General features: G+C 53.4%; 1 protein-coding gene across 10 annotated transcripts in view; it reads right to left on the bottom strand.

The window, feature by feature from the left end:
• The window catches only part of Ldb3 (LIM domain binding 3), a 65,216-nt gene that overhangs the window by 37,570 nt on the left and 2,637 nt on the right, over positions 1–25,009 (bottom strand). For 4 of the 10 annotated variants that reach the window (XM_040747693.1, XM_040747692.1, XM_040747695.1 and 1 more), the window contains exons 3-7: positions 16,290–16,441; positions 15,732–15,807; positions 14,051–14,409; positions 4,463–4,632; positions 3,927–3,963 (exon numbers count right to left, since the gene is read on the bottom strand). In XM_040747693.1, coding sequence (XP_040603627.1) covers positions 3,927–3,963; positions 4,463–4,632; positions 14,051–14,409; positions 15,732–15,807; positions 16,290–16,441 — 794 coding nt within the window. Of the gene's footprint in view, positions 1–3,926; positions 3,964–4,462; positions 4,633–6,711; positions 6,727–8,598; positions 8,803–9,836; positions 9,860–14,050; positions 14,410–15,731; positions 15,808–16,289; positions 16,442–25,009 lie in introns of all 10 variants that reach the window. The other 6 variants (XM_013118772.3, XM_013118773.3, XM_005077627.4 and 3 more) reach the window with 2 other exon arrangements.

The raw sequence follows: 25,009 nt of genomic DNA, 5'->3' as shown, positions 1-25,009 counted from the left end.
TATTTTGCTCACACTACTGCTCTTGTCCTGAAGATTGCACCCAGGATCTCATGCATGTAGACAAGCCGTCTGCCACTGAGCTACGCCCAAGCCTGGTATCTGTGTCTATTGTTTCTGGTTTCTCTCTTTGTAGCTGCTCTGGAGCTCTATGTAGAGCAGGCTGGCCTTGAACTCACAGAGATCCTCCTGCCTCTGCTTCCCCAAGTGCTGGGATTAAAAGCGTGTACCGCCACACCTGGCTTAGAATCTGTTTTATGAGGTCAAAGGTAAAATTTTCCACCTTTGGTGTTCATGGGGCTCAGAAAAGATTTGGGTTTGGGGCACTTTGGATTTTGGAATCAGGGTGTGTGTGGGGTGGTTAAGGACAGTATGTGTGAATCTGTACTGGTTCACTCAACAACTTAGATAAAGTCCAAAGGAATTCTGCTAGTAGAAAAAGCCAGCCCTGAAATGGTCGTATACTGTATGATTCCATTGCTGGTCATTGGTAAGGGGGGTGGGCAGGGTTTATGTGTGTGTGGCTATATGGAGACATGCAGAACAGTCTTAGGCGTGGGACAGTCTGTGTTTGGGATTGAAGTGATGTCATCATTATCAGTGTGACATTGTGCTATGATATAAGAGTTTGTCAGTGGAAATGGAAATGGGGAAAAGGCAAGGAATCTCTCCTTCCTTCCTTCCTTCCTTCCTTCCTTCCTTCCTTCCTTCCTTCCTTCCTTCCTTCCTTCCTTCCTTCCTTCCGTTGTTTGTTTTTATTTTAGACAGGGTTTCTCTGTGTAGCTCTAGCTATATTGGAACTCACTCTATGGACCAGGCTGGTGTTGAGCTCAGAGATCCACCAGCCTCTGCCTCCTGAGTGCTGGGATTCAAGGCACATGCCACCCCTGCCCGGCATCTCTGTTATTTCTTACAACTGCAAGTAACTTGGCAGTTATCTCCAAATGAAAAGTCCAATTTAAAAACGAGCCGCCAGCCTGCATGAACCAGAGAGACTGATGTCAGGCACCGCTGGTCTTACAGTCATGCACAGTCACGATCTTCAGGTCATTATCCTTCCATCTCCACACCGCTGTGCTCACAGAGGTCCACTTTCCCCCTTGCGTGGCCTGGCACACTCTCACCCTGCTCCCTGAACCCAGCACGGTGGAACTCTGTAACATTGTTGCATAAAGGTGGGAGCTGCTGGTTGCTAACATAGTTGTAAAACGCTGGTCTGATCTGACCTTTGCATTAAACCAAGAGGCTCAGAGATGTCCACACAAGTAGTTCAAATCTGCACAGAAGTTCAACGGTGAAACTACCGTCTAAGTGCTGAGCCATTTCGCCTGCCATGTACCCACCTCCCTAGGGTTAGGGTGAGTGGGTGAAGGAGGAGCAGAGCCTCACAGTCCTGCAAGCACTCACGGCCATCTCATCGAGACCAGGGAGGTGCAAGCACTCACGGCCATCTCATCGAGACCAGGGAGGTGCCTAATGAGATGTGGCCAGTTGCCAGTGAGTTTCTAGTTTACTGAGGCTCAACGACAGTTTGTCATCCGTGCTCAGTGACAAAGTGAAGGACAATTCTAGAACCTCTATGAATCTAGGGAACTTGCTCTGTTTGATACGGTGGGGAAATTCCTGGTTAGCCAAAGAGAGGGCAAGAAGAGGCATGCACTGAGGCCACTGAGGCGGGAGACTGAGGGGGGAGCAGAAGACTGGGCGGAGGCCTCCCGGGTGCGCTTAGACTGTGGTGCTCGGACTTCCCAGTGTCTCCAGCTGTGGCTTTCAGACTTGCCAGCATGCCAGAATACTGGGGGCCAGCGTGGGAGGCCAAGGGAGCTGCCGTCAGCCCACAGGATGGATCAGCTGGCCCCGGAGCTCAGCCTAGTCTAACTCTGGAGTCAGGGTGTGGCTCTGACCACCGAGAAGCAAGTCCCCTCAGCAGTCTGAAGGCAGTACATGAGGGACAAACGTGCTCACTTAGTGAGTGAGTGAGCCCAGGGCCCCAGGGGCTGCAGACTTAACTTGGCACTTCACTCCTGGGCATAATGGAACCTGGGCATGCAGGGCCTCTAACCAAGAGCCCTGGGCTGCTGGGAATTGGAGACATGGAAGCCTCTGCCTATGAGGGCATCCCTCAACAAACTAAAGTCAGGGAAAAAGAGAGACAGAATCAAGAGGCTTGTACCCTCTGGTTCTGCGCTGGGGCAGGGGAGGGGTCTGCTGAAACCTCAATCTTCGCTGAAGGACCTGGAACCCTGGGAGGGATGTCTGGGGCTGAGGAAGGAAGCAGGCTAAAGAAAGTCTCTTCTTGGGAACCTCTTGCCAGATTTTCTTCTGAGGAAACTCCATGGCAGTGCTAATGTTCCAGGGAACAGATCCACCCTCCTTCTACAGGGACCCTTTTCCTTCTAAGCATGAATGGATGACAATGAGGCATAAGCTTGGCATGACTAGTATGCATATTAGACAGAAGAAGAGCATAAAGTGACCAGAAGAGGTGACAGAGGCCATGAAGGAAGGATGCTGTGCCTTGCAGAGGGGGAGAAAATAGCCTCCAGTTGACTTCCTGAGGGAAAGAACTCAGGGTGTAAGCTGTTTACTGTGTCAGAGAGGGGACACAAAGACCCCTCTATGGAGTCTTGGGTAAAATCTTCCTTGCTCCCTGGGACATCTCTGTGGGTGGTTTCAATGAAGAGGGTGGGAAAAGCACAGAAACAGCGTGGAGGGACGGCAGAGCACAGGAGGAACGGAGAGCTGAGGCCTCAGCACACATAAAACAGCTGGCTCTCCTCAGCTGGCTCTCCTCAGCTGGCTCTCCTCAGCTGGCTCTCCTCAGCTGGCTCTCCTCAGCTGGCTCTCCACATCTGAGCTAGACACAGCAGCATCGTAGCTGGCGCTGCTTGGTGCACGGAGGAGCTAAGAGGTTAAACACATTTCCGGGACTACACACCACCCTGAGCAGGGCTGGGAGGAGCACTCCCAGCCAAAAAGTGGGGGCAGCTCGGGCTGGCAAAAATACAAGTCCAACAATCAAATGCACACGGAGTCCCGGCTGGCCCCAGAACCCTACTCTTCTCCAGTTCTGTGGCCTCCATGTGTGGTTAGCAAGTACAGAAAGCTTAGCTCAGGGTAGAACACGCTTTGGAGTCCCAGACCCTCCCAGAGAGGCCATCACAGGTCTCACTGACCCCAGACAGACTGTCCAAGAAGAACATGCAGATGACATCCTCACTACCAGAAGCAGACAGAGAATCACACAGGCCCCATGCCTCACCATGGAAGGCCCTGCCAGGACCCAGTGGGTTTCAAAACAGCCATGCCCCATTCATGCCCAGGGCTACAGCTCCTGACAGGGCACAGGCAGTAGGCAAGTGGTGATGACCCCAGACTTGCCACTAACCAGGAGACCATGCCCTGAGATGCCTAGCCCTATACAAGCCCCTCCTTGTACCAAGGGCTTGTACTTCCCTGCAGCAGCTGCTACACCTTGAGCGATTTATACAACTGGTGCCTCAGTGTACCCACAGGCCGGTGAATCTAGGGGTCAGGTATGCGCGCTTAGCATGGCCCTCTGCATGCCTGCTCATAGTGCCTAGCCTTCAGACTCACCAGGGGGCGGGCCCAAGGATGAGTGTGCAGGCCAGGCATTGGCTCACTGCCCTTAGGAGAGATGCCCTCATTCTCCAAAGCCCAGCGAAGGCCAAAGCAGCCCTGCCCCTGCCCAGGAAGGGAGCCAGGAGGGCCTAGGTTCCTTACACCTGCGTCTACCCCCACTGACCTGGGAAAGTCACCCAAACCTGCATCCTATGGAGTCCTTTAAGGGCTGAGCTTTTCAAATACATAAACACACTGAAAGGCTCTTTCCATGAGTCATGTGGCCTGGGGGCTACCTGGGGAGGGATGAGGTTAGAAGGCCATGGAACCCAAGTCTAGGCACCTACCTGGACCTCCGCAGGGCTTCTTCGTCAGGGTCTTGCACTGTGGGAAAAAGAACCGGTCAGGAAGACTTCCAGTGAACACAGGAAGAAAGTCCACCAGAGCTTGGAGGACAGTTAAGCCCCCAGGGGTCAGCGGGGCCATCAACACTTCCTGCACCACCTTGTCAGTGGTGATCCTGGGGAGTGTGCACACCAGGCCTCTGCCAGGAGGCGCTGAGGGGACACAGCGTACTTGGGAGGGAGTGGTCCCGGAAGACCTGCTCGCCCGCTCTCCCAGTCAGTGAGCCATCACCTTGCTGGAAACTGTGTGGCAAGGCTTCTGCTTGTGTTTGGAGTTAGGGGTTAGAACGGAAGGCCCGCCTAGGGACCCAGGGGCTCTTTCCCAGCTACCGACTCTCTATCAACGCTAGTTAATCATCAAGGTCCGGTGGCTTGACCCCTCAGCTCCTGTGGGCTTTAAGCCTGCAGGAGTCAGGACCCTCTGTGTCCGTGTGTCCCGTCCCCCCCCCCGCCCGCCTCACTTGGACTCCTCCACTCACTGTATTCGGTCCCTGTCATCTGGGCCAGGATGCGGAAGGAGCGGGACTGCAGGTTGGAGGACCGGCGGGCCCACTCATCGGCCTCATCTTCTGGCTTGCTTTGGTTTTTGATCACAGCCTGGTACACCGGAGAGGCGCTATCCACAGCCAAGTCTTTCACAGGGAGACTCCTGTAGGTCAGGAAAGGGTGTGGGTGGAGGCCGGGCTGGGAAGCGGACCCCCCCACACACACCACCGCGCCCCTCCCCTCATCTGTTTTCACCCACTGTTATCAGGAGAGCTGAGACGCCTGGGGGTTCGGTGCTCAGGGGTTCAGGGGTCAGGGAAGGCCCAGGGGGACGGTGGTTCTTCTCACCCATGAGGTTTCTGTCCTTCCCGCTGGCCCCCACTCCCGTGCTAACCTTGGGCCTGAACAAGTTCTCACCCCTCATGCTGGAGTCCCTTTAGGGAAGGAGGAGGAAGTTCCCCCTTGAAGTGCTTAGGGCTTTCCTGAGCCAGCTCTGCAGGGGGAAGGCTGAGAACCGCCTGCCTGAGGGACCTGGAGGCCTCCTCAGGACCCATCCAGCGGCCTCCTCACACCCTCAGATCCAGACAGAGAGCTGCCAAGGTCTTGTTGCTGGAAGCCTCCTGGGGCTTCTGGCTCAGCTGCAGGAGACAGCCTGGCTACGAAGTGTTATGGGAAACAAGGCGGGAAATTTTGCTCGGCACTGGGGCACTGGTATGAACTGCATGGACAGTGGGGGTTATAGCTGGGGAGGGAGGCTGGCGGTGTTGGGAACAGGCTGCAGGCCTGGTCTCTGCCCCAAAGCAGCACAGTCTTTTGAGGGAAATCTGCAGACACTCCCTTAAGTTCCCAGGGTCTGACACACAGTAGGTGCTCACAATTCTTAACTGAAAGAAAACTTCAACTCCACATCAAAACCAGCAGAGATCCTAGAATCTCTCGGGTGCTGGAATTTACACCTGACTGGAGGTTTTTGGATCAGACTGTGGATCTGTGTTGCCCGGAAACCCTTCTCAGATGCCGGAAGCGCTCCTCCCGGGCCTATGGCGGTAACAGCCTGCCGGCTAGCCCTTTCCTCTAACAGATGTTGAAACTGAGGTTCAGAGAGGTCAGCTGACTAGTGCCAGGCAATGGCGGACAGGGGCGACATTGATGGAGGACCAGGGCCTTTTTTTCCCCTTTTGTTACTCTTAGTCTTTTCTTCTCTGTTATCTATTCGCTTGGAAGCAGAGTCTTGCTGTGTTGCATGCTCCGTTCTCCTGAGTGCTGAGATTATGTCCCACCTTTCCCAACTGGCCCAGTGTCCTTTCTATCAGGTGTTTTATGATCTGGAGTCTCAAAGGCCACGTCTGCCTACCAGGGACTACACAGCTTAGATGCTCTGACCACATGGAGACACAGCCCAGTTGGGACACGTCCTAGCTCGCACCCTCCTGCCTGCTTCCATCTGCCTCAGTGGGGACTAGCTAGCCAAGACAGGATTCCCCCTGGTGCACAAGTCTTTGACTTTCTCTACAAGGAACTGGATAGAATCGGCCTCGTTTCCCAGGACTGGTTCCTTAGGTTCTGCTCAGGGTGAGCTGGGAAAGCACAGACAGAAAAAGGATGGGGCCACTTCCCAAGACAGCCAGGTATTGTCAGATTGTGACTGTGATCGGCTCTCTGGAGTCCGTCCAGGGAGAGGCTTGCGGCTGCTCGACCCCAAAAGACTGGATTCTTGTTCTTCGTACAGAAAGCCGTTTCTTGCATAGGAAAGATTCTAAGCATTCCCGAGGTCTTTGGGAACAACCAGATCTTTTTTTGGTTCTTACAGGCTCTAGGGACTGGCTTCCCAAGAGAGCAGCCTTTGGCTTTGTCACTTCCGGCACGGAATGGTAGCCCAGTGTGCATACTGACCCCCAAGAGTGCCAGGTCCCAGGGAAGCTAGGGAAGACTGGGAAAACCTCACCAAAGCACGGCCAGGAGAAGGCAGGAATGCAGCCCCAGGTTGGGCACTAGACTTCCATAGCCACATTGACGTGGGTGGCCTCCAAAAGCCACATTGACGTGGGTGGCCTCCAAAAGACAAGCAGCTGCCTGTGTAGGCGGCAGAGGGCGTGGAGCGGCTGCGAGGTGGATGCGAGAGGGAAAAGGAGGACGGGGCGCGCGGGCTGACCACCTGTCCTCAGCCGCATCCCACCAAGCCCTCACACCATCCATCCTGCAACTAGACAGATGACAAGACAGACACTGCGGGTCTACTTACGCCAGCGGCGACGCCCTGCCAAGCAGAAGGTAACCCAGCCGCGAGTGCGAGTGCGCGTCCGTCATGGGATAGCAGAGGCGGAGCGCACACAAGAGAGCAGGGTTAGGACCAGAAATGAGTTAGGGGCGTGGGATGGGTGAAGGAAGAAGAAAGAGAGAAAAAGAAAACTGTCAGTGAGGAAAGAACCGTGGAAATTAACAACACAAACGGAACGCGTTATGGCCAGGAGGGTTCCTCACTGCGCCATAGCAGCGTCAGCTCAGCGCGCTTGAGTTAAAAGGAAGGGGAAAGGTCGATCCTTTCCAGGCACGCCAGCAGAAGGAGAGGCAGGGAAGGGAAGGAACAGGTGGAGACAGCTAGATTAATCGACAGAGCGCCGCAGTCTCCAAGTCACAGGTGCCCGGATAGCAAAAATCCAATAATAGAAGTTTTCCCAGTGTGCAGAAAATGCATTCATTCTTCCCCACTTGACTTTCCTTTGGTGACTACTACTTCTTTTAAGGGCACAACAGGTACCATGTGACAAATGTTAACAGGAAATCCCATTGACTTTTGGGCCTAGTTAGGCAGACTTGTTTTTCTGAGTATACATGAGCTAATGGTTGTTTACAAAAAATTGCACGGTCATTTTCTTTTTCTTTGAATGAATGACTTAAGTAAATCAACACAGTCCAGATGTCTGCAAAGGGCTGACTGCTGTCATGAACTCTGCAGGTTTGGACTAATGACTGCAAAATGGACAACCTCCGCCCCCTGGTGGTCGGTAGGAAGTAGTGCCTCTCTGAGCGAAGGTAGGGACACGAAGCTAGCTAACCTTTATCCTCTGGCCTCTACAACTACACTATGACCACAAGTGCTTGTCCTTGTCCTGTAGAAACTGCCTGGCACATTTCTGTGTCCCTCTTACAGTATCTGCCTTTATAGTTTCAGAAAAAGAGTTTAATGTCCCCTGAGACTTTTTCTCCTGAGTCGCTGGGAATTTCTGATCCAGGGATAAGATGTTGCCTAGAGAGGTAAGCTCTGCACCATGCCATCCCAGGCATAAAGTAATGACCTGCTCCCTTCACCCCCCCACCCTGTGTGCGCATATGCATGAGTGTGTCTGTGTGTGTCAGTGTAAGAAAACAGATGAGAGACAGATAAAAACAAGAAACAACAATAGAGAGGAGAAAAGAGACAGAGATCCAGGGAGGAGATGAGAGAGGATACACAGAGAAAGAAAGAAAGACATGACAGAAAAGGGGGTGAGGAGAAGAGAGAATGTTCTTGAACAGTACCAGCTTCATCTACGTTTCTACCAGCTCTGTCCCTAGCCCACCCTCAAATTCCTCAACCAAGCTAGTAAACCAATCCCAGGAACCAAGAACATGTTAAACCCCGCTACTCTGAAGCCAGGCTTCCTGGGGCAAAGAGGAGAAGTGCCCATCAGGAGGTTGACTGCCAATAGTACCTTGGATAGTTGGCCCAAGGCCTCTTCCAATAACAAACCCACCAAGTGCTGGATTGATACCCATCTCTAGAAGAATGAGACAGTTCCTCCACCCCCCGGGGTGGCTTTAGTTATGAGAGGCCCCGGGGAGTCCCCTGTGCTCCTTTAAAAGCAATGCAGAAGTCTCCAACCAGACCCTCTCATGAATCCCGGGAAATGCCGAGTCTGAGAGTCCCTTTGAGGAGACACAACATTGTGCATTTGGCATCTCTCCTACGGCTGAACACAGGGCAGACTCTGAAGAGAGAGAGGGCAATGCCTCCTGGAAGTCCCTGATGAAGGCTGGTCCACCCCCTCCAGGGGCCTGAACCCAGGAGGCACTAGATGAGAGAAGAAAGCTGGTCCTGTTAGCGCTGGTAGCCTTCGTAGGTAGGCATGTGATGTTGGGAGGCGCTTACCCACTGAAGTCACTGCCCTGGGCCTGGGCCTGCCCAGCAATGGCATCCATGATGGCATCCTGCGAGTACATGCTGATTGGGGTGTTGTACTGTGCGTGGATGATGGTAGCCTTGCCGCCCAAGCCCTTCACCTCGATGGGTTTGTGGGTGGACAGGGCTGAGTCCTTCAGGGCACCGGGGTTGAAGCGTTCCTGGTAGTCGGCGCTGAGGAGGGCAGGCGGGAAAGGTAGGGGTTGGAGGAGGGAAGGGGAGGAGAGAGGGCAACAGGTGATGATGGCTACATGGGAAATCAAGGTTAGGGTGCTGCTGGGAATGGGGAGAGAGATCTCCCAAAGCTGAGGTCTTGACCCAAGTAAGCTACTCAAGCTCCCCCCTGTGGGCTGCCTGGGTGTAGCCAGGACAATTCCTGGCACCTCCCAAGACCCTGTGCGGAAGACGGTTCGTGACCACCCCGATCAATTCTGCCAGCAAACTTTCAGGCTCCACTTCAGCCTGAACTCCTGTCTCACAGTCGGCAGGGTACCAGGCGTGGTGCACACTCCCAGCGCACACAGCAGGATGGAGAAGCGGACACGAGAGGGTGTTGGGGAGTGGGGCTTGGGAAGAGGACAGAAGCTGGGCCAAGTCACAGAAGAGGCAGCCACATGAGCAGAGTCTAGAACGTTCCAAAGGCGAAAAGCGGTCACACTGGGCAAACTCGGAGATGCTGAGCTTCTAGCAAAGTTTCTCCACGAAGGGGCTTATCCTGCTGGTCATTCCTCTGTGGCTTGGGACTCTGTTCTTCCAGATCTTTCCATGCATGTACTTGTTCCTTGGAGGATGGCTCAGGCTGCCCACCTGCACCCCCGCCCCCAGTCCAACATGCTGTAGCTTGCCAACCTCTACCATCCAGGTTCTTCCCTTTAACAGGTAGATGCATGCCCAAGCAGAGATATAATCACGTGTAGTCCTTCTCAGGGGTCCCCCTGGGACAGAAAGGTCTCCAGACCCGCACAGGCCAGAGACAGTGCAGCACCCCCACACAAGGAGAGCATCACATAGATACCCATCCCTTGCAATGGTTTCCCTCCTTACTCCAGCAAACACCGTGCAGGCCCATCCAGGGCACAATGCACCCCCACTCACACATGCACATATGTACACATGCTGACAGGCACACACCATCCACACCCAACAGATGGCAGGTGCATGCTGGCATGGCACACAGGGACACACACATGCTGTCCTTGGATACTAACTTGGCTGGAGAATTGGCTATCACCTGGAAGGAGAGAAAAAGCAAAGAAGACAGAACAGTCAGAGTGAGACTTCCACTGGGGAGGCATGGATGTAGGGGCCATCTTCAGGTCATGAAGGAGGCTGAACCGGCAAAACCTCAGGCTGAGGCATAAGAATCGAGGAAGGAGAGAGCTTAGGGATCAGGGTCGCTGGGTGGGAGGTACCAGGACTCCCTCTATGGTGGGCCCCGGCACTCCCAGATTTGCCTGGGGGTCAGGATTTCTTGTCTGTCTCAAGAACTGCTGTACAGGTCCGTGAACCACACATGTATAACCTGGCTATAGACCCTGGAGAGAGCGCTGAGACAGACACACGGCCACCGTGGCTGTTTCAAGAAGGCCCGAGGCCCCAACTTCCTTCTCTCTAGGTTCCCCAAATGTGAAAGAAAAGCCCCAGCTTAGCCCTGTTCCTAGGGGCAGCTTATGCATTCGTGCCCCCAAGGAGGCACTGTGTGCTGTTGTGTGGGCAACAGGGTCACTTATGGCCCCTGGGCCCTATTCTCTTTCCCAAAGGACAGGCAGATAGCCCTGGTCACTCCTCCTGGAGCAGGGAGTAGGAGGTTAATGCCGTCTCCAGTGATTGCTCCAAAGGCCTTGTGGGCCAGCAATGAGGCAGGAGGAGCAAATGTCCAAGACTTGTGCAGGAAAGCCCCCAGCAGGGGCCACCTGGCATAAGCCGCACCGAGGGACACTGTCCTCACTCTGATAGGACAATGAGCCTGTGCATATGAACTTTTTGGCGGCAAGCATTGTCCATCTGATGCTTTAAATGTAGATTGCCTGTGGTGACAGACCCTGTGGTCCTGTCTGACACCCCAGATGAGAGTACGGAGCGGAGTGGACATTGTCTCCAAATATATCTGCTTTCCTAGATCTGTCCACTATGAACTCTGGAAGAGGGAACCTCAGTCAGCCTGGACCTGGTCACCCCACAACCAGCGTCCTGGGAAGCCGAGAACTCCCCACCCCAGAGATCCAGTGCTATATCTACTCAGGCCAAGATCCCCTACTGTCTCAGAGCTGATAAAATTCCTTCTGTCCTCCCATGCTCAAAATAGCCACAAGTGGATCTATATTAGGAAAAGGCCAGCATGGCTTTGCCGTTTCTTCTCCATGTTTGGCCAGTGCTAACAGCTGCAGGGTCAGCTCTTGGGATGACCAGTCAGCCCAGCGTCCCCTGCAGAGGGCAGTGTTGACCCGATTGGGTGGGGTTGCCTCTGCCCTGTGCACTAATGCCCCCCCCAGGTTCTGGCTCCATCCCAAGGCTTGGATGTCTGAAGCACACACAGCTCAGAGAGGGTCTAAGGCTCGGATCTCAGGAGGAGGCGCCAGGGGGCAGGGCCTGCTGGGGGGGGGGACCTTGCTCTGTGGGGCCACGGAAGGCTGCCTTTCAGAGGAGCACTGGGGTCCCGCATTCTGTCCTCGCTCTCCACTGGTTCCCCTCCTCGCCTCCTCAGAGATCCAGCTGCCAAGAATCACACCACAAGCCGCTCGGAGGACAGCAAGGAAGGATCTTCCTTTTGGAGCACGACAGGACAGAGGTCAATTCCTAACCTTGACTCTTCTCAACATCATGACTCTGGGCAAGTTCCTCCATCTCATCCCCATTCCTAAGAAGGAAGTGGGGGGCTCCTGAGAAGAGGGATCCAGGGCTAAGCACCGGCTGCTCTTTCAGAGGACCCCAGTTTGATTCCCAGCACCCATGTCAGATCTAGGGGGTCTGAGACCTTCTTCTGGTGGTACACAGATACACATGCAGACAAGACACCCTCACATATAAAAGTAAAATTAAAATAAAAAATGCATGAAAAAGGAGGAGGTGAGGGTTTCCACCCTGCAGATGGGTTATGCCAAGTAATGGTACCCCGCCCCCCAACTCAGCCCAAGCCTTTAGCACAGGATGCAAGCAATAGATGGGCATGGAGAAATGCCAGCTCTGTTGCTTTCAAGCAGTTAGACACTTAGCAAAGCGGGGGCCTCAGCCCAGCAGAGGTCCCAGCTCTTCCCGCCCACAACGGTCAGCACCCACAGCACCAGCGTTGACTCTGAGTGAAACACCAAGCTCACGTCTCCTCTGTCCACCTTCCCACTGAGGGTGCTGTTGGATCTCGCTTCTCCAGCTATCAACGGATAATTCTACATTTACCAAGCCGATTTCTGGACAGCATCTGCACCAAAGGACTGGCACCTGAGAGTCAAGAGGTGTGTGTGTGTGGGGGGTTAGGGTCCTGTGTGTGTGGGGGGGTTAGGGCCAGGACCCCTGATCTCCTAGCCTTTTCTGTTTCATCTCAAATTAAGATGGAATCGGGCAGATTGAGTGCTAGTTCTGTCTGCCTCTTACTAGTTATATGATCTGGGGTCAGTTTCACACTGTATCTGACTTGTTAAGATGAAGTTATTGACAAAGCCAGTTCCTATGGGGCTGGAGAGATGACTCAGCACAGGCTGCTCTTCCAGAGGACCTGGGTTTGATTCCCAGCACCCACACGGCAGCTCGCAACTATTTGTAACTCTAGTCCTAGAGGATAAGACAATCTCTTAGATATGCATGCAGGCAAGACACCCATACACATGAATTAAATTAATAAGAAAAGAGCCAGTTCCCAGCTTAGAGTCAGAGTTCAGCCATGGAGACATTGTCATCACTGCAAGTGGGACTTCCAGGGGTCCCAGTCAACAAGAAGGCAATTTTCTTTCCTGGAGTGGGTCCAGAAGGGACCAAGAAGACCTACCTACCCATCAGAGGCAGGAAAAGGAGACCATCTTTATTCTGCCATTCCTAGAACTTTCTGCTTCTTTGCTGGGAAAACCTTTGCTTGGGGAAGCCATGATGTGCTAGGTACTGGCCTTGCTCGGATTCCAGAAGGAGCTGGGGAAGTTGAGAAACCAGAAAGCTGTAGTCTAGTGGACACAGAAGAGCAGAGAAGGGCGTGATGGGGTCACGGAACTCCTATGTTGTTGACTCTGGACTTTCAGCTGGAAGACTCTAGGCAGTGAGTTCATACTGAGTGTGTGACAAGTCTTTATCCTCCCTGTAACTGAAGACAACCGTGATTCCTCTCACTGGGACACTGGGCTACAACGCCTCAGCTCAGCTGTCTGTGCCTTTTAGCACCTAGAGATAAGAACACCCATTGTAAAGGACAGAAGCAGAGTCACTGTGAGACAAGAGGGAAGAGAGTCCTGGCAGCTGACACGTGCTCGGATGTGGATCCCTCTTCTACCCTTCCAGTGACCTGGCTCTGTGCTCCTTCAGCTCCTACTCCCTTGAGTCTTACTAGATTGTGACGACCAGAGGTGGGTTGCTGTTTCCCACGACCCTCTCTCCTCAGAGTTCTGCTTTTTTGGAGTCCATCCTAGCCTGGGGCAGTCCTGCGAACCTCCTCCCCGCACACCATTGTCCAGTCTCTCCATGGGTACTTCTGTTGGTGCCTCCTCCAGGCAGCCTTCCTAGACCACTCTCAACTTTAGAGAGCATGTTTTCCCTCTCTCTCTCTGTCTCTCTCTCTGTCTCTCTCTGTCTGTCTCTGTCTCTATCTCTGTCTCTGTCCCTCTCTCTCTCTCTCTCTCTCTCTCTCTCTCTCTCTCTCCCCTTCTTTCTCAGATAAGGTCTCTGTGTAGCTCTGGCTGTCCTGGAACTCACTTTGTAGACCAGGTTGGCCTTGAACTCACAGATCTGCCTACCTCTGCCTCCTGAGTGCTGGGATTAAAAGTGTGAGCCACCACCGCCCAGCTGAGAATTTACTCTCTTATCTCTAACTCTTCCTTGTTCTTGCCCAGGGATGTGGGGGGCTAGTCTTTCTTTTAGACCTTTAGCTCCCAAAGGTGGTGGGATGGGGTGTGGCCTGGGGTGAAACTCTGGAGAGTCACGTTTAGCTCAGCCACGTAGTAGCTGGACATCTGAACCTCAGCTCAACCTTTTCTGAGCCTCAGTTTCCATTTCTGCAAAAAGCTGGCACGCTGCTCCAGAGTGGTCATACAAAGCAGCGATGTGTCTGGCTGACAGCCAGCGTCAGTAGGCTCCCTGCTGGTGTTGCTATCGGCTGGTACTATCACGGGTGCAGGGCCGGCTGGGGTGAGGCCTGTTCCTCCCCTGACCACCTGACCAGGCTGTTGTAGTGAGCACCGATGACCCAGGTGGCGCCATACCAGACAGCAGCGTGCCCTTTACCTACCCTCCTAGGAGTCCAGCACCTGAGGCCTTTCCTCGAAGGCTCATCTGATACATCTGAGCCATCTCCCTCAGGGTCTCTGCTGAGTACAGGCCAATGGGGTTGTTATATTGCCTCGGTTGCCTGGGGCCTGGCAGAACTTGGGGGCTGACTGAGCCCTGGATACCCTCTGGGCTGGCCTTAGCCACTGGGCTGCCCTGAGGAAGGGCAGACTCCATGTGTGGGGTGCAGACAGAGGTCTGGGAGAAGGAGGAGCTAAAGGTGTCCCCGAACTCCATGGTGCCCGGGGTGCCTGGGCTGGCCCTCGCCTCAGGGCTGGGGCTGGGAGTCGCCAGGCTGCCGTTCGTGTCCAGAGCGTGATCCTGACATAGGGCAGCACCATGCGGGGGGAGAGAGAAGACAGCGGTTAGAGGCCACACATGGCTGTGTTTCTGCGTGGGCTTGAAACAGATGTTAGTATGAGCACCTGTAGCCCACGACCCATAGTCTGCAGCGGCCACATGAAGCACCCAGATGCGACACTACCAAGGAAGGCCTCTGCGAGAGGGGTGGGGGAGGGGAGCCTGTGGCTCTGGTCTAGAGGCTGGCATCCATCTGCACAGAATGCAAAGCCCCTCCCAGAAAGCCGGGCCTGCCCCAGAGGCTAAGGAGGATGCAGGGCTCAGAGGAGAGTTAGGTGCCGCTATCCTGTCTATTGGCCCCCTTTCCCTTTGAGTGGGTACCCTGTGAGTGCAGACAAGCCTCCTGATTTACTGACCCAACCTGGAGAAGACGCTTCATAGCCAGGGCTGACTGACATCTGGGGTGGAGGTACAGAGGGAAACCTAGGGATGCAGCTGGGCTATTTGGCCATCTCCATCTACCGTAGCAATTTCTCCCAGCAGCCCTCTGTCCAGCTCCTCCATCTATGACCCCCCTCATGAGTCTCTTCTTCCCATCTCACCTACTGTCCAATCTCTGTAGTCAGTCTACAGTTGTAGAGAGAGAGGGGGGAGGAGCTATGGATAGGCCTTCCCCTGTGTAGGTCAGGCCTTTGGACCAGCCTTCCCCAGTGTAGGTTAGGCCTTTGGACCACAGGGTTCAGATGCTTAGAGAAGACTTGGGAAGGGCTCTGGATCTAGTGGTGAGATTTGGGGCCCCAGGCTCTGCTCCTCTCCATTCCTGTGCTAGCCTCTAAGACTTTTTTTTTTTTTTACGAGACAGGGTTTCTCTGTATTGTTTTGGAGGCTGTTCCTCATGGACAGAGGGGTCTGTAGCTGTGAGGGATGGGTAGACACTTAGAAACAGGAGGAAACTGCGTGGAAGAGAAATTCCAAGGGCCAGGAAGGGCCCTTCGCACCTGGGGCTGTCTCCCGGAATGGTTGATTCAAGCTGGGGCCTCTTTAAAGCAACTTATTGTCCAAGACAATGAGGGTCAGGGCCCCCTAGACAGATGCCTGTTTCCTGTCTGACTAGAATGTTGGCTGTCTTCTCAGAACACTGTTTTCCAAACTGATTTCTTCCTAGAACAGCGACCGGGTCTGGGATGGTATCTTGGGCCCAGGTAGACATCCCCACAACTCGATGTGTCATAGGTAAGGGGGCTCAAACACTTCTCATAAGGGTCAGCGGTGGTAGGGGCAGGCAGGCGAGTTTATCCAGGAACCATGGATAAGTTGACCCCACCAAAGAGGTCAGCACATACCTTCTGGTGGGGTATCACTGGCAGTGGGGACTGGACCGGGGGTGCTGTTGTGGAGATGGTAACAGGACGCTTGGATCTAGAGAAACCAGGAACAAGACCCAGTGAGGACATTTGTACCTGGACAAAAGCCCCTGGGGGAGACTGAGAGCTGGGCAGCGGAGTCCCAGGGCCCAAACGCACATCCACTCATGCACTAGGTCCCCTAAGGGAGGCCCTGGGCTCGAGCAGGGTAAGGAGTCATAAGCCCAGGGGTTTTCATGTCAGCACTCATGGGCCTCTTCTGCATGGGGTGAGGGTAGGGACGCCCCAGGAAAGAGCAAGCAGGACTCGCACGCAGGTCCAGCCTCCACATACGTGTGGCACTGTGGCCATGCTCTCTGTCTAATCCACTTCCGTAAAGCAAGGCGGTGGTAACCTGACAATAATTCCGGCCCACCTTTCCTGTACAGTTCTGTAGTGCAGGGCTAGGCCCGTGCAAACGCTGAGGACAGTCCCTCTTTTGTCCCTACCGCAGGCCTACATAACCTGCACCCCCTTCTCTGGCGGGCTTCCACCTACTTCTGCAGAGTGAGGCTCAGGTTGTAGCTGGCGGATTTGATCTTGTTCTGGGCCTCCAGGTGGGTCATAGTGTCCGTGTTGACGCCATCGATGGCCACCACGAGGTCTCCTTGGCTGAGCTGGGACTGGGCTGCCTTGCTGCCTGGAGTGATCTGGTTAGACAGCAGAAGAAGGGGTGAGTCAGGGAAGGATGGCCTGTGGCAGCCCACAGACATCCACTATGCTGCTGTTTCCCGATGGCCGACCAGGCTGCTCACCAGGCCTGTTTGCTCTTCCTCACAGGGCTTCTACATCCTAGGACTTTTTGACGGCCATCAAGGGACCAGCTCTGACCAGTGGAATGCTGGTGGAAGTAACACACGTCACTGCCAGGTCTTTCCCCGGGCAAGCATCACTACAATACTGCACATTGCTTATTGACTGACTCAATGCACAGGTTTGAGACAAGGACCGCCAAGTTGCTAACTGGAAGGAACTTGGATCCCAGAGTCACCACCTGGAGCAGAGATGGCATGTCGGGCTTCCCAGGTGAGGGATAAATTCCCACTGTGCTAGGTCATCGATACTTGGGGACTATACATCGCCCCAATTAACCCATTACCTCTGCACCCTGCAAAGCCATTGAGAACGTTCCAGTCCAAGGAATGAGGGAAGACTTAGCTAGCACCTCCCTGCCCCGGTCATTCTAGTCATTGCCTGACCAAAAGAGCAGCATAAGTGTCCTCTCACACAAGCATCCAAGCACCAGGTGCTCCACGCTACCAGAGACAGGGACACAGAAAACTGCCAGAGCCATCAGTCCTGCTTGGGTGAGAACAAGGCGGGCCGTGAAGTGAGTCAGGCTTAAGTCTCGCCCGCTGCCCGCATACCTCTGGGAGGAAAGGTACAATTATGAAGCTGGTTCCTAATTCCTGTGCCCCACTGACACCCAAAAATATTTGTCTGGAGGCTCCGTCTTTGACCGCACAGAGTGTCGTTGACACTCTACTCTGAAAACACTTTACAGGATATAGGGAAAGCCATGGTGGCTCACAATGAACTTCCTTCCTTTCTTTCTTTCTTTCTTTTTTTTTTTTTTTTTTTTGAGACAGGGTTTTTCTGTATTGTTTTGGAGGCTGTCCTGGAACTCACTCTGTAGACCAGGCTGGCCTCGAACTCACAGAGATCCGCTTGCCTCTGCCTCCCAAGTGCTGGGATTAAAGGTGTGCACCACCAACACCCGGCTTCACAATGAACTTTCAATGACATCATACACAATACCAAATTTTGCCTGGCAGCCCCTTAGTAACAGTACTTTGAGTGTGACCTTACCCACAGTGATATCATCTGAGACACAAACTTCCAGAGGGTCTAGTGACATAATTTAGAGTGGTTTGATTGAATGGCCATAGTGACATCAGCAGCCCTACTCTGAAAAATAGCTCATGAGTTGTCACTAAAGGAGACTACCTTCAGTTTCTATGACTTCCAATGGAATGTCTCAGTCTTTGATAATACCACATGGAAGTGATCGCTTTTTTGTCCCCAGTATAAATGGTTACTGATTGAGGAGACAAGCTAGGTGGGGCAATCTGTTAGTGTGTGGTACTTATGCATAAGGGTATTTTAGGAGCTGACCCTATGACAGTAGAAAGTCCTTCTATGATACCACATGGAATGTGACACAGGCCATATCACCAATGACATCATAGGAAAGAGGGGGCTCTGAACACCCTCCACACCATTGTCCAGAAGGCTGGAGTCTATCCCTTAGTTTTGTCCCCTTACTGACCACCAGTTAGTTCTCTTGGCATCTCTGGCCACATCCTGCCCACCTTCCTGGCTATACCGAAGGAATAAGACCGGCTATTAACACTGCCGGAAGCTGGATTTTGGTTAAGGTCTGGGGACTATCCTAGAAGGCGATCACAGATGACCTGGGGCCAGCCCCATGTTACATGTGCCAAGCCTGTGTGGGCCTCTAGTCGAGCTCTGGGAATGGATGGAAGCCTCCTGCCAGGTTCCTTAAAGGGAACTATACACACATCAAAGCACCTTGCAGTCACTGTGCCCAGAAAAAGAATGATTTTGGTGTAATCATATCACTGGTCCCAGAAGCTGGTCCTGTACCCTGTGGGTGATGACAACAAGACCAGAAGGACCCTTCCTTTGCAGTCCCAGGTGTCTCCTTTACTTTCCTCCCTGAGACAGGGTTTCCCTGTGTAGCCTTGACTGTCCTGGAACTCACACTGTAGACGAGGCTGGTCTCGAACTCACAGAGATCCACCTGTCTCTGCCTCCCGAGTGCTGGGATTGAAGGTGTGTGCCATTACACCCCACTCCCGGTGTCTTCTCAACCACTGTCCATCTTGTACCCAGAAATTCCTCTTCTGGACCTCAAATTGCCAGGCAAGAACACTAGAGAAATGAAAGCCTGAATGGCCAAGAAAATAGACCTGATTTGCAAAGCCCACTCTCCAGATGCCAGAGGGCCATTGTAGAACCATCGTTATCCCCTAGTTCATCCCCACAGGGAACCTGCGGTAAGAGAAGTGTGTTGCTGTCTTGAATGCAGAGGTGAAAAACACTGACAGACCCTGGGGAGATGGCTCAGTCAGTTAAGTGTTTGCAAGCTTGAAGACCTGAGTTTGAGTCCTGCCACACAACTGAAGAACAGGGGTAGGTAATTGCTTGTAATCACAATTGCTGGAAAGACAGAGACTGATGGATTCCGAGGCTTTCTGGCCAGCTACCCTATCTGAATAGGTGTACCCAGGTCAATGAGAGACCCTGTCTCAAAAAACAAGGTGAATGACTTCTAAGGCACAATACCCAAAGTCATCTTCTTGTCTACACACACACACACACCTCAGTGGGAAAAAACCACGATATATCCCTAGACAAGCCTCTCGCTGCTATGCAGAAAGTCCACCTTTTTATGCAAGGCTGCGCTGCCTCTAACAACTCACTATAGTAATCTTTAAGCTGAAAGACTATAAACACCCAATTCTTATCGTCACCGTACAACCATAACGTCCCGCTCTCCGCTTTAATCACACACCACCTTCGCTACTCTCCATCCATCAGGCCATCTTACTTTAGAAGCACTGAAAAGACAGATGAAAACACCCAGGGTAAAGTTTTCCAGTGCCATGCTGTCCTAGTGGACTGCCCGTGTCCCACAGCTCGCCTCTCTGTGGCAGGACATTCCCATGGAAAGATACCTCATAGTGAAGCTGTCCTGTCTATGGTATGCCAGCCCCTAAAATGCTCTCCGTAGCAGGACATCACCACAGAAGGACATCCCCAGATGCTTCTATCTATGGAAAAGGAATTGTTTCTTGCATTCAATAGTTTGGGGTAGAGCAGAGGGAAGCAGCTACCAATTCATACAGAAGGGTGGGGCTTCGGAGGCAGAAGGGACACTGCCAGGCAGTGTGGGAGTGTTCGGAGCATGATAACCATGTAAGCAAGGGCACCAGAATGACATCCAAGGGAGGCTGGGCCTCATCAGCTGGTGCCAGCTGCAGGCCATCAGGAATGCCATGTCTTTAGAGCTGCCTGGTGACATGTTTCTCCCTAAAGCACGGCCAACTTGTACTTATCCTTCCCTGTGCCTGGCCCTGTCTGATATCCTCAGGCGTGGGCTGGGGTAATCCTTGCTCCAGGGGCCTGGTTAGTAGCCAAACATTCCAGAGGGAGTCACCAAGCTGGATCCCCCTGTCCCTGGCATCGCTCTCCCTGCATCTGCGTCTGCCCATCAGGGCTCAGCTGGCCTGGCCTTTGGCTGCCCTAAGCAGGGCCCAGTGTCCCTCAACTGGGGGGTGGGGTATTCAGGGCAATGTTCTTTTCTACTCAAGTGTCCTCAGAGAAGGAGACGAGACGGAGGCAGGGGTGCTAAAGACGGCCAAGGACCATCAGATCCCTTCCCTCCACCACAGGAGCCGCTTCAGCTGGCCGGGGTACGGGGCTGGCACTGCGGGTCCCTTGCCTAGAGCCCAGGGCTCATGAAAAGTTTAGTTCACGCATCTCTTCTCTAACTTTATGTCCTCCTTTCTATGTTGACTTTGTCTCAGGGAAGACTCGAAGCACACTCGTTCTTGGTGATATTTTCTTTTTTTATAAAAAGGCTTTCTATATTTTTTTGATCATTTAAAATTCTCTCTGAATGAGTGTTTCATTTCTACCTAATTTGTCAATTGTTCAAGGCAACAGTCACTTTTCAGTGTGGATCTGAACAGTAAGCAGAGCCTAGAGAGGCCAAGGTCAAACTGAACCAAGATCAGCCACGTGGCCCATGCTTGCTGGGCCGTGACCGTAAGGAACCCCATGTCACTGGTCCCAGAAGCACTGACCATACCACGTGGGTGATGGCAACAAGACTAAAAGGCTCTCCCTTACCAACTGCTGCTCACCAGCCTTTGAAGTCCCAGGAATCTTCTTAAACACTGCCCACCTTGTGCCCAGAACATTCCTCTTCTGGACCCCAAATGTGTAAGCCAGGCAAGGACCATAGAGAAATGAGATTATGGTCAAGAGGACACACTGGATTTGCAAGGCACAGCCCCCTCCCCCGGCCAGCACAACTGAAGCCGTGGCCACCGTCGAGCCGAGGAGGAAAGCAAAGCATGCACACAATGGAACCAGTCAAGTTACGCCTGCTTTGGTTGAAACTTCACACATCCCGGTGGTTGTCCAGAGCGCGGGGCCTTCCTCGGGCGTCTTGTGAGGATTGAGTTATCAAACAGGGTGTGACACGAGAATGCTGAGAGCTGAGACCATTTTGATGGAATCCAAGGGAGACTGAGTTCTGGTCCTGACCTCCTTCTCCCCAGAAGCTCCAGAAAAGTCAAGGATAGCACTGGGGGACAGCAGGTATGTGACCAGAATGGCTGTACCCCAGTGTTCCACAAGAAGCAAGACAGAGCTGACAGAAGGCGGTCAAACCCCAGTGACCAGTCCTGTGCAAGCCTACTATTTCTAGAAGGGTGTGGCAGGATAGTAGGGATTTCGTCCAGGCTCCCAGGGAAACAAGGTGCCATGCGGTAGTTCAAAGCTCCCGTGTCATGACCTCCTGACCCGCTAGCTCCCTGGAAGCGGAGAGGACAGCCGGCAGCCTCTCTGGGACCCCTGGGCTTGACAGAAGTTTTCATCATCCCTCCCCATATTCAGAAGCACACTGTGCAACTTGCCAGTAGCAGTGTGGCTGACCAAGGACAGGAAGCAGGCCTAGGAGTGGAAACTTCCCATCCCCGTCTTCAAAGCCAGCAGGGATTCCCCAATCTTAAGTGCATTTCAACTCTCTGGGATTAAACTACCACGTGCCAGGCCAGCTCTTTCCCCATTTGGCCTCCCCTGGGGTCTTGCCCCTTTTCTGGAAACTTCTGTCTCCCAGTGACCTCAACCGCTATTCCAACTCTGGCGTATAAATAAGTCAGGCTCTCCCGTGCCCTGCTTTGCTTGTCCAAATAGCTCTCATTTCACCTTCTATGCTCTCAGAGTTTCCCCCAAGAAGTGAGCACAGGTCCTTACTCCTCCACATCCCACCCCTCACACACTTGGATACCTGGCCTTGGAACCTAACTGACCGCACATACCAATAATTGGTGTGTGTGTGTGTGTGTGTGTGTATGTGTGTACGGTGTGTGTGTGTGTATATGTGTGTGTGTGTGTGGGTCTTCTTTTGTCTGAATCCTGACACTGTTCCTCTCCACTTCTCCAGCAAGTTGCCAGTGTTCTTATGCGCACTTGGCCCTGGAAAATCTACTTCATGCTTCCAAGGGCGGCTCCCATGAAAGTAGGAACCTGGCTCTAGAAGGGTGGAGAAGCCATGTTTGGGAATGGGAAGCCTGGAGGTAAGGACTGGAGGGTCTTCACAGCTGGGGGACTTCCTCCTGTCCCTGGTACCTATAACCTCCTCATATCCACTGTCCCCAGAGTCTTCTGTCTCCACATAGCATCTGCCCGCATTCCTGTCTTCCCATAGAGTTGCCCTTGGCTTGTGTTCTGGGTTCAGGGACCTACAAGGGGCCCTCCTAGAACCTAGCGGGCCTCTGGCCTGCTTCTTTCAAGGCCTTCAAGGGGTCAGAGGTTAGTTGGAGTCACAGGAGGACCTGGAGAGTTGAAGTCTAAGAATGCAGTCTCCAGTTATGACTGTCCCTTATCTTCACTGCAGATAGATGGTTGCCTGACCTTCAGCAGCGCTATAAACAGCACGGGCTGTCAGCACGGATAGGCGTTGCCGGGAACAGCTCAAGATGCTACGCTCCAGGGGCCTGGAGATTCCAGGAACCGCCAGCACAGCCACCCCCAGAATAGTTTCAAACTGTCCTCTCGTTCTCTTCCCAAGGGTCCTCTGTGCTCAGTGTCCCCACCTTAGCTGGGACAGCTCAATAATACTGAAACTGAAGCCAGAGGAGAAGCAGAAGACCTCTGGACTGTGGCCCAGGCAAACTTGCCAGGCAGGATGGAGAGTCTGAGAGCAGAGGCTTGACAATAAGGAAGCAGGCCTGACCCCACCCACCGCCCCTTTGCACGCCGGCCTCATAGCCAGCCTCGTTTCCACACTTGTACTTTCACAGGTATGGACAGCACTACCCCATTTTATAGGCAAGACCACTGAGGCCATGCTAGACTTGAACAAAGACACTTGCTTCTTTCCTAAGGTGGAAGGTGCCACAGCCACGAAGGAGCAGGGCCCCACACCCAGCCCCAGCATCTGGCCAGAGGCAGGGGTCCTGGTGAGGGCTGGACCTGTTGATCTGCTCCCTCAGCTCGGCTTCCTGGAGAACTGGCTAAGGTGGGGGGGGGGGTGAGAGGGAAGCTCGGGTTGCAGGCCTCTGCACCTGTCCGGGATAAATAGAGGCATTTGCCCTCCACCCTTTTGAGAGAACCCCTCCTGAATCCCATCGCAGCAAATTCCCAGGCTTAAGCTCACTGAATGAGGGTCTTGGGGGTCTTCAGCTCAGGCTGATGCCGTGGTGCCTGAGTGGAGGCCGTGGGCAAGGTGATACCCAAGCTATCATCCAACATGCAGGGGGCAGCTGTTCTTTCTGGGAGGAACACATACCCACTTTTGAGAGAGGCCAGCTTCCGCCAGTGCCCGGACTGACAGGCAAAGGACCAGGCCATGCAGGACATGTGAGTGCTACCCATGGGCATCTCCATCCCGTGCAAGTCTTAGTTTGCTGGGCTCCGAGCTAGTAACCCCGGACTTCCTGCCTGATCGCCCCTCACAATTGCAGTGACTGTGCCTGGAGCAGGGGGCTGCTGAAGATGGGCAGTGCCCCAATCCTGTCTCTGTGAGCAGAATGTTTGGTACAGAAGGTACTTGTACATGTTGGCAGCAAACACCACAAGCCTAGTGTCCAGTGTCTGCCTTGCCATCAGCACTGGGCCTGAAATACCCAAGCCTGGGCTGTCAAAGCCCCCTGTATCTGTGGCCCACTGGTTGTATTTTTCAGGAGACTGCAAGACCTGAACACCATTGCTCGGGCCACCGTGCTTCAGGTGATTTGAGGTTTGTATCAGAAATTAGCCGATCTCCTAATGCCCTGGCTTCTATTTTTAATTGTCTCCTTAGCTTTAGTTTCCAGCACACTCCAACTGCCCCATCTTTGATTGAGGACATTCTTCTTGCTGTCTAGCTAAAAGCCTCTGTGCTGTCATTTAAGCCCTGGCCATCCGGGGCCAGGTGTTGAATAGGTCCTGAGTGAGGTCATTGGCTTTTCTGGGTGCCACTGATCCTGGAGATGAATTTGTTCCCCTTGGACAGAGCACGGAGCCCCAGCAATGAGCCTTGGGGATGGTGGGCTCGATCCTAGGCATCCCATCAATCTTCATCAGTCCGAAGGGCACATGAAATGGTGCGAGAGGCCCTACCTTATACAGACAGGAAAACTACAGTCACAGGAGTGGGGATTGTGCAGGGTCTGGGCTGAGCGTAGCCACTGGACTCACATGTCACCACATTGTCACGGAGAATGTACGTGGTTTAGGGTGTCCTCTCAACAAGGGCCCTGCGGTTTTCAGGGCAGTAGGTCTGGAGGACAGAGACTTCAGATCTGCAGCTAAGAGGTGAAGGACAACGTCCTTCCCCAAAGACCACTCTATGTGCCTAGCTTAAAAGGGATCTGAGGACCAAGCCTGCTTCAGTGGAAGATACTGGACCCTGCCCCTGTGTCAGGCACCCGCCAGGCTTCCCCGACCGCTACCGCTGAGTGCCAGCCCCAGGCCCAAGGCAAGTCTCTGCCCCGCTATGGAAGAAGCAGCAATCCAACTCTACCTGATTTCGCCCTCAAACTTCACAGTGACAGCCTGGAGTCTAACCCTACCCCTTAAGCCCAGATCAGTCTTGCCAGGGGCTCAGCCACCAAGCAGGTTATACTTGTTCCCTGCATGCTTCTCAGTACCCTTAAGCCCTGGGGCCTTCAGTCCCGGATCTACCAGGACTTGTGGGGCGGTCTATCTAGCAAATATTGAGCAGATAGCAACAGGCTGTGGCAGTAGTTAAAGCCACACTACTCTCTTCCTTTCAAGAACGTCTACTTTTTATCTCTGGGCCTCAGTTTCTCCAACCCAATGGGAACCGCGCTCATAACACATGACATTTGGTGCCATTTCCATTGGGCAGTGATGTGTCTCACCACACACTTCAGGATCCAGGGGCCATTTCCCCAGCCTAGCAAGAGCAAAGTCATGAGACAGGCATCCCCGGGCTCAGGTGAGGAAGACAGGCTCAG

This window comes from Mesocricetus auratus, unplaced genomic scaffold (assembly GCF_017639785.1).
Source record: "Mesocricetus auratus isolate SY011 unplaced genomic scaffold, BCM_Maur_2.0 Super-Scaffold_100006, whole genome shotgun sequence".
In the NCBI taxonomy this organism is placed as follows: Eukaryota; Metazoa; Chordata; class Mammalia; order Rodentia; family Cricetidae; genus Mesocricetus; species Mesocricetus auratus.
This window is presented reverse-complemented; position numbering and strand designations above follow the sequence as displayed.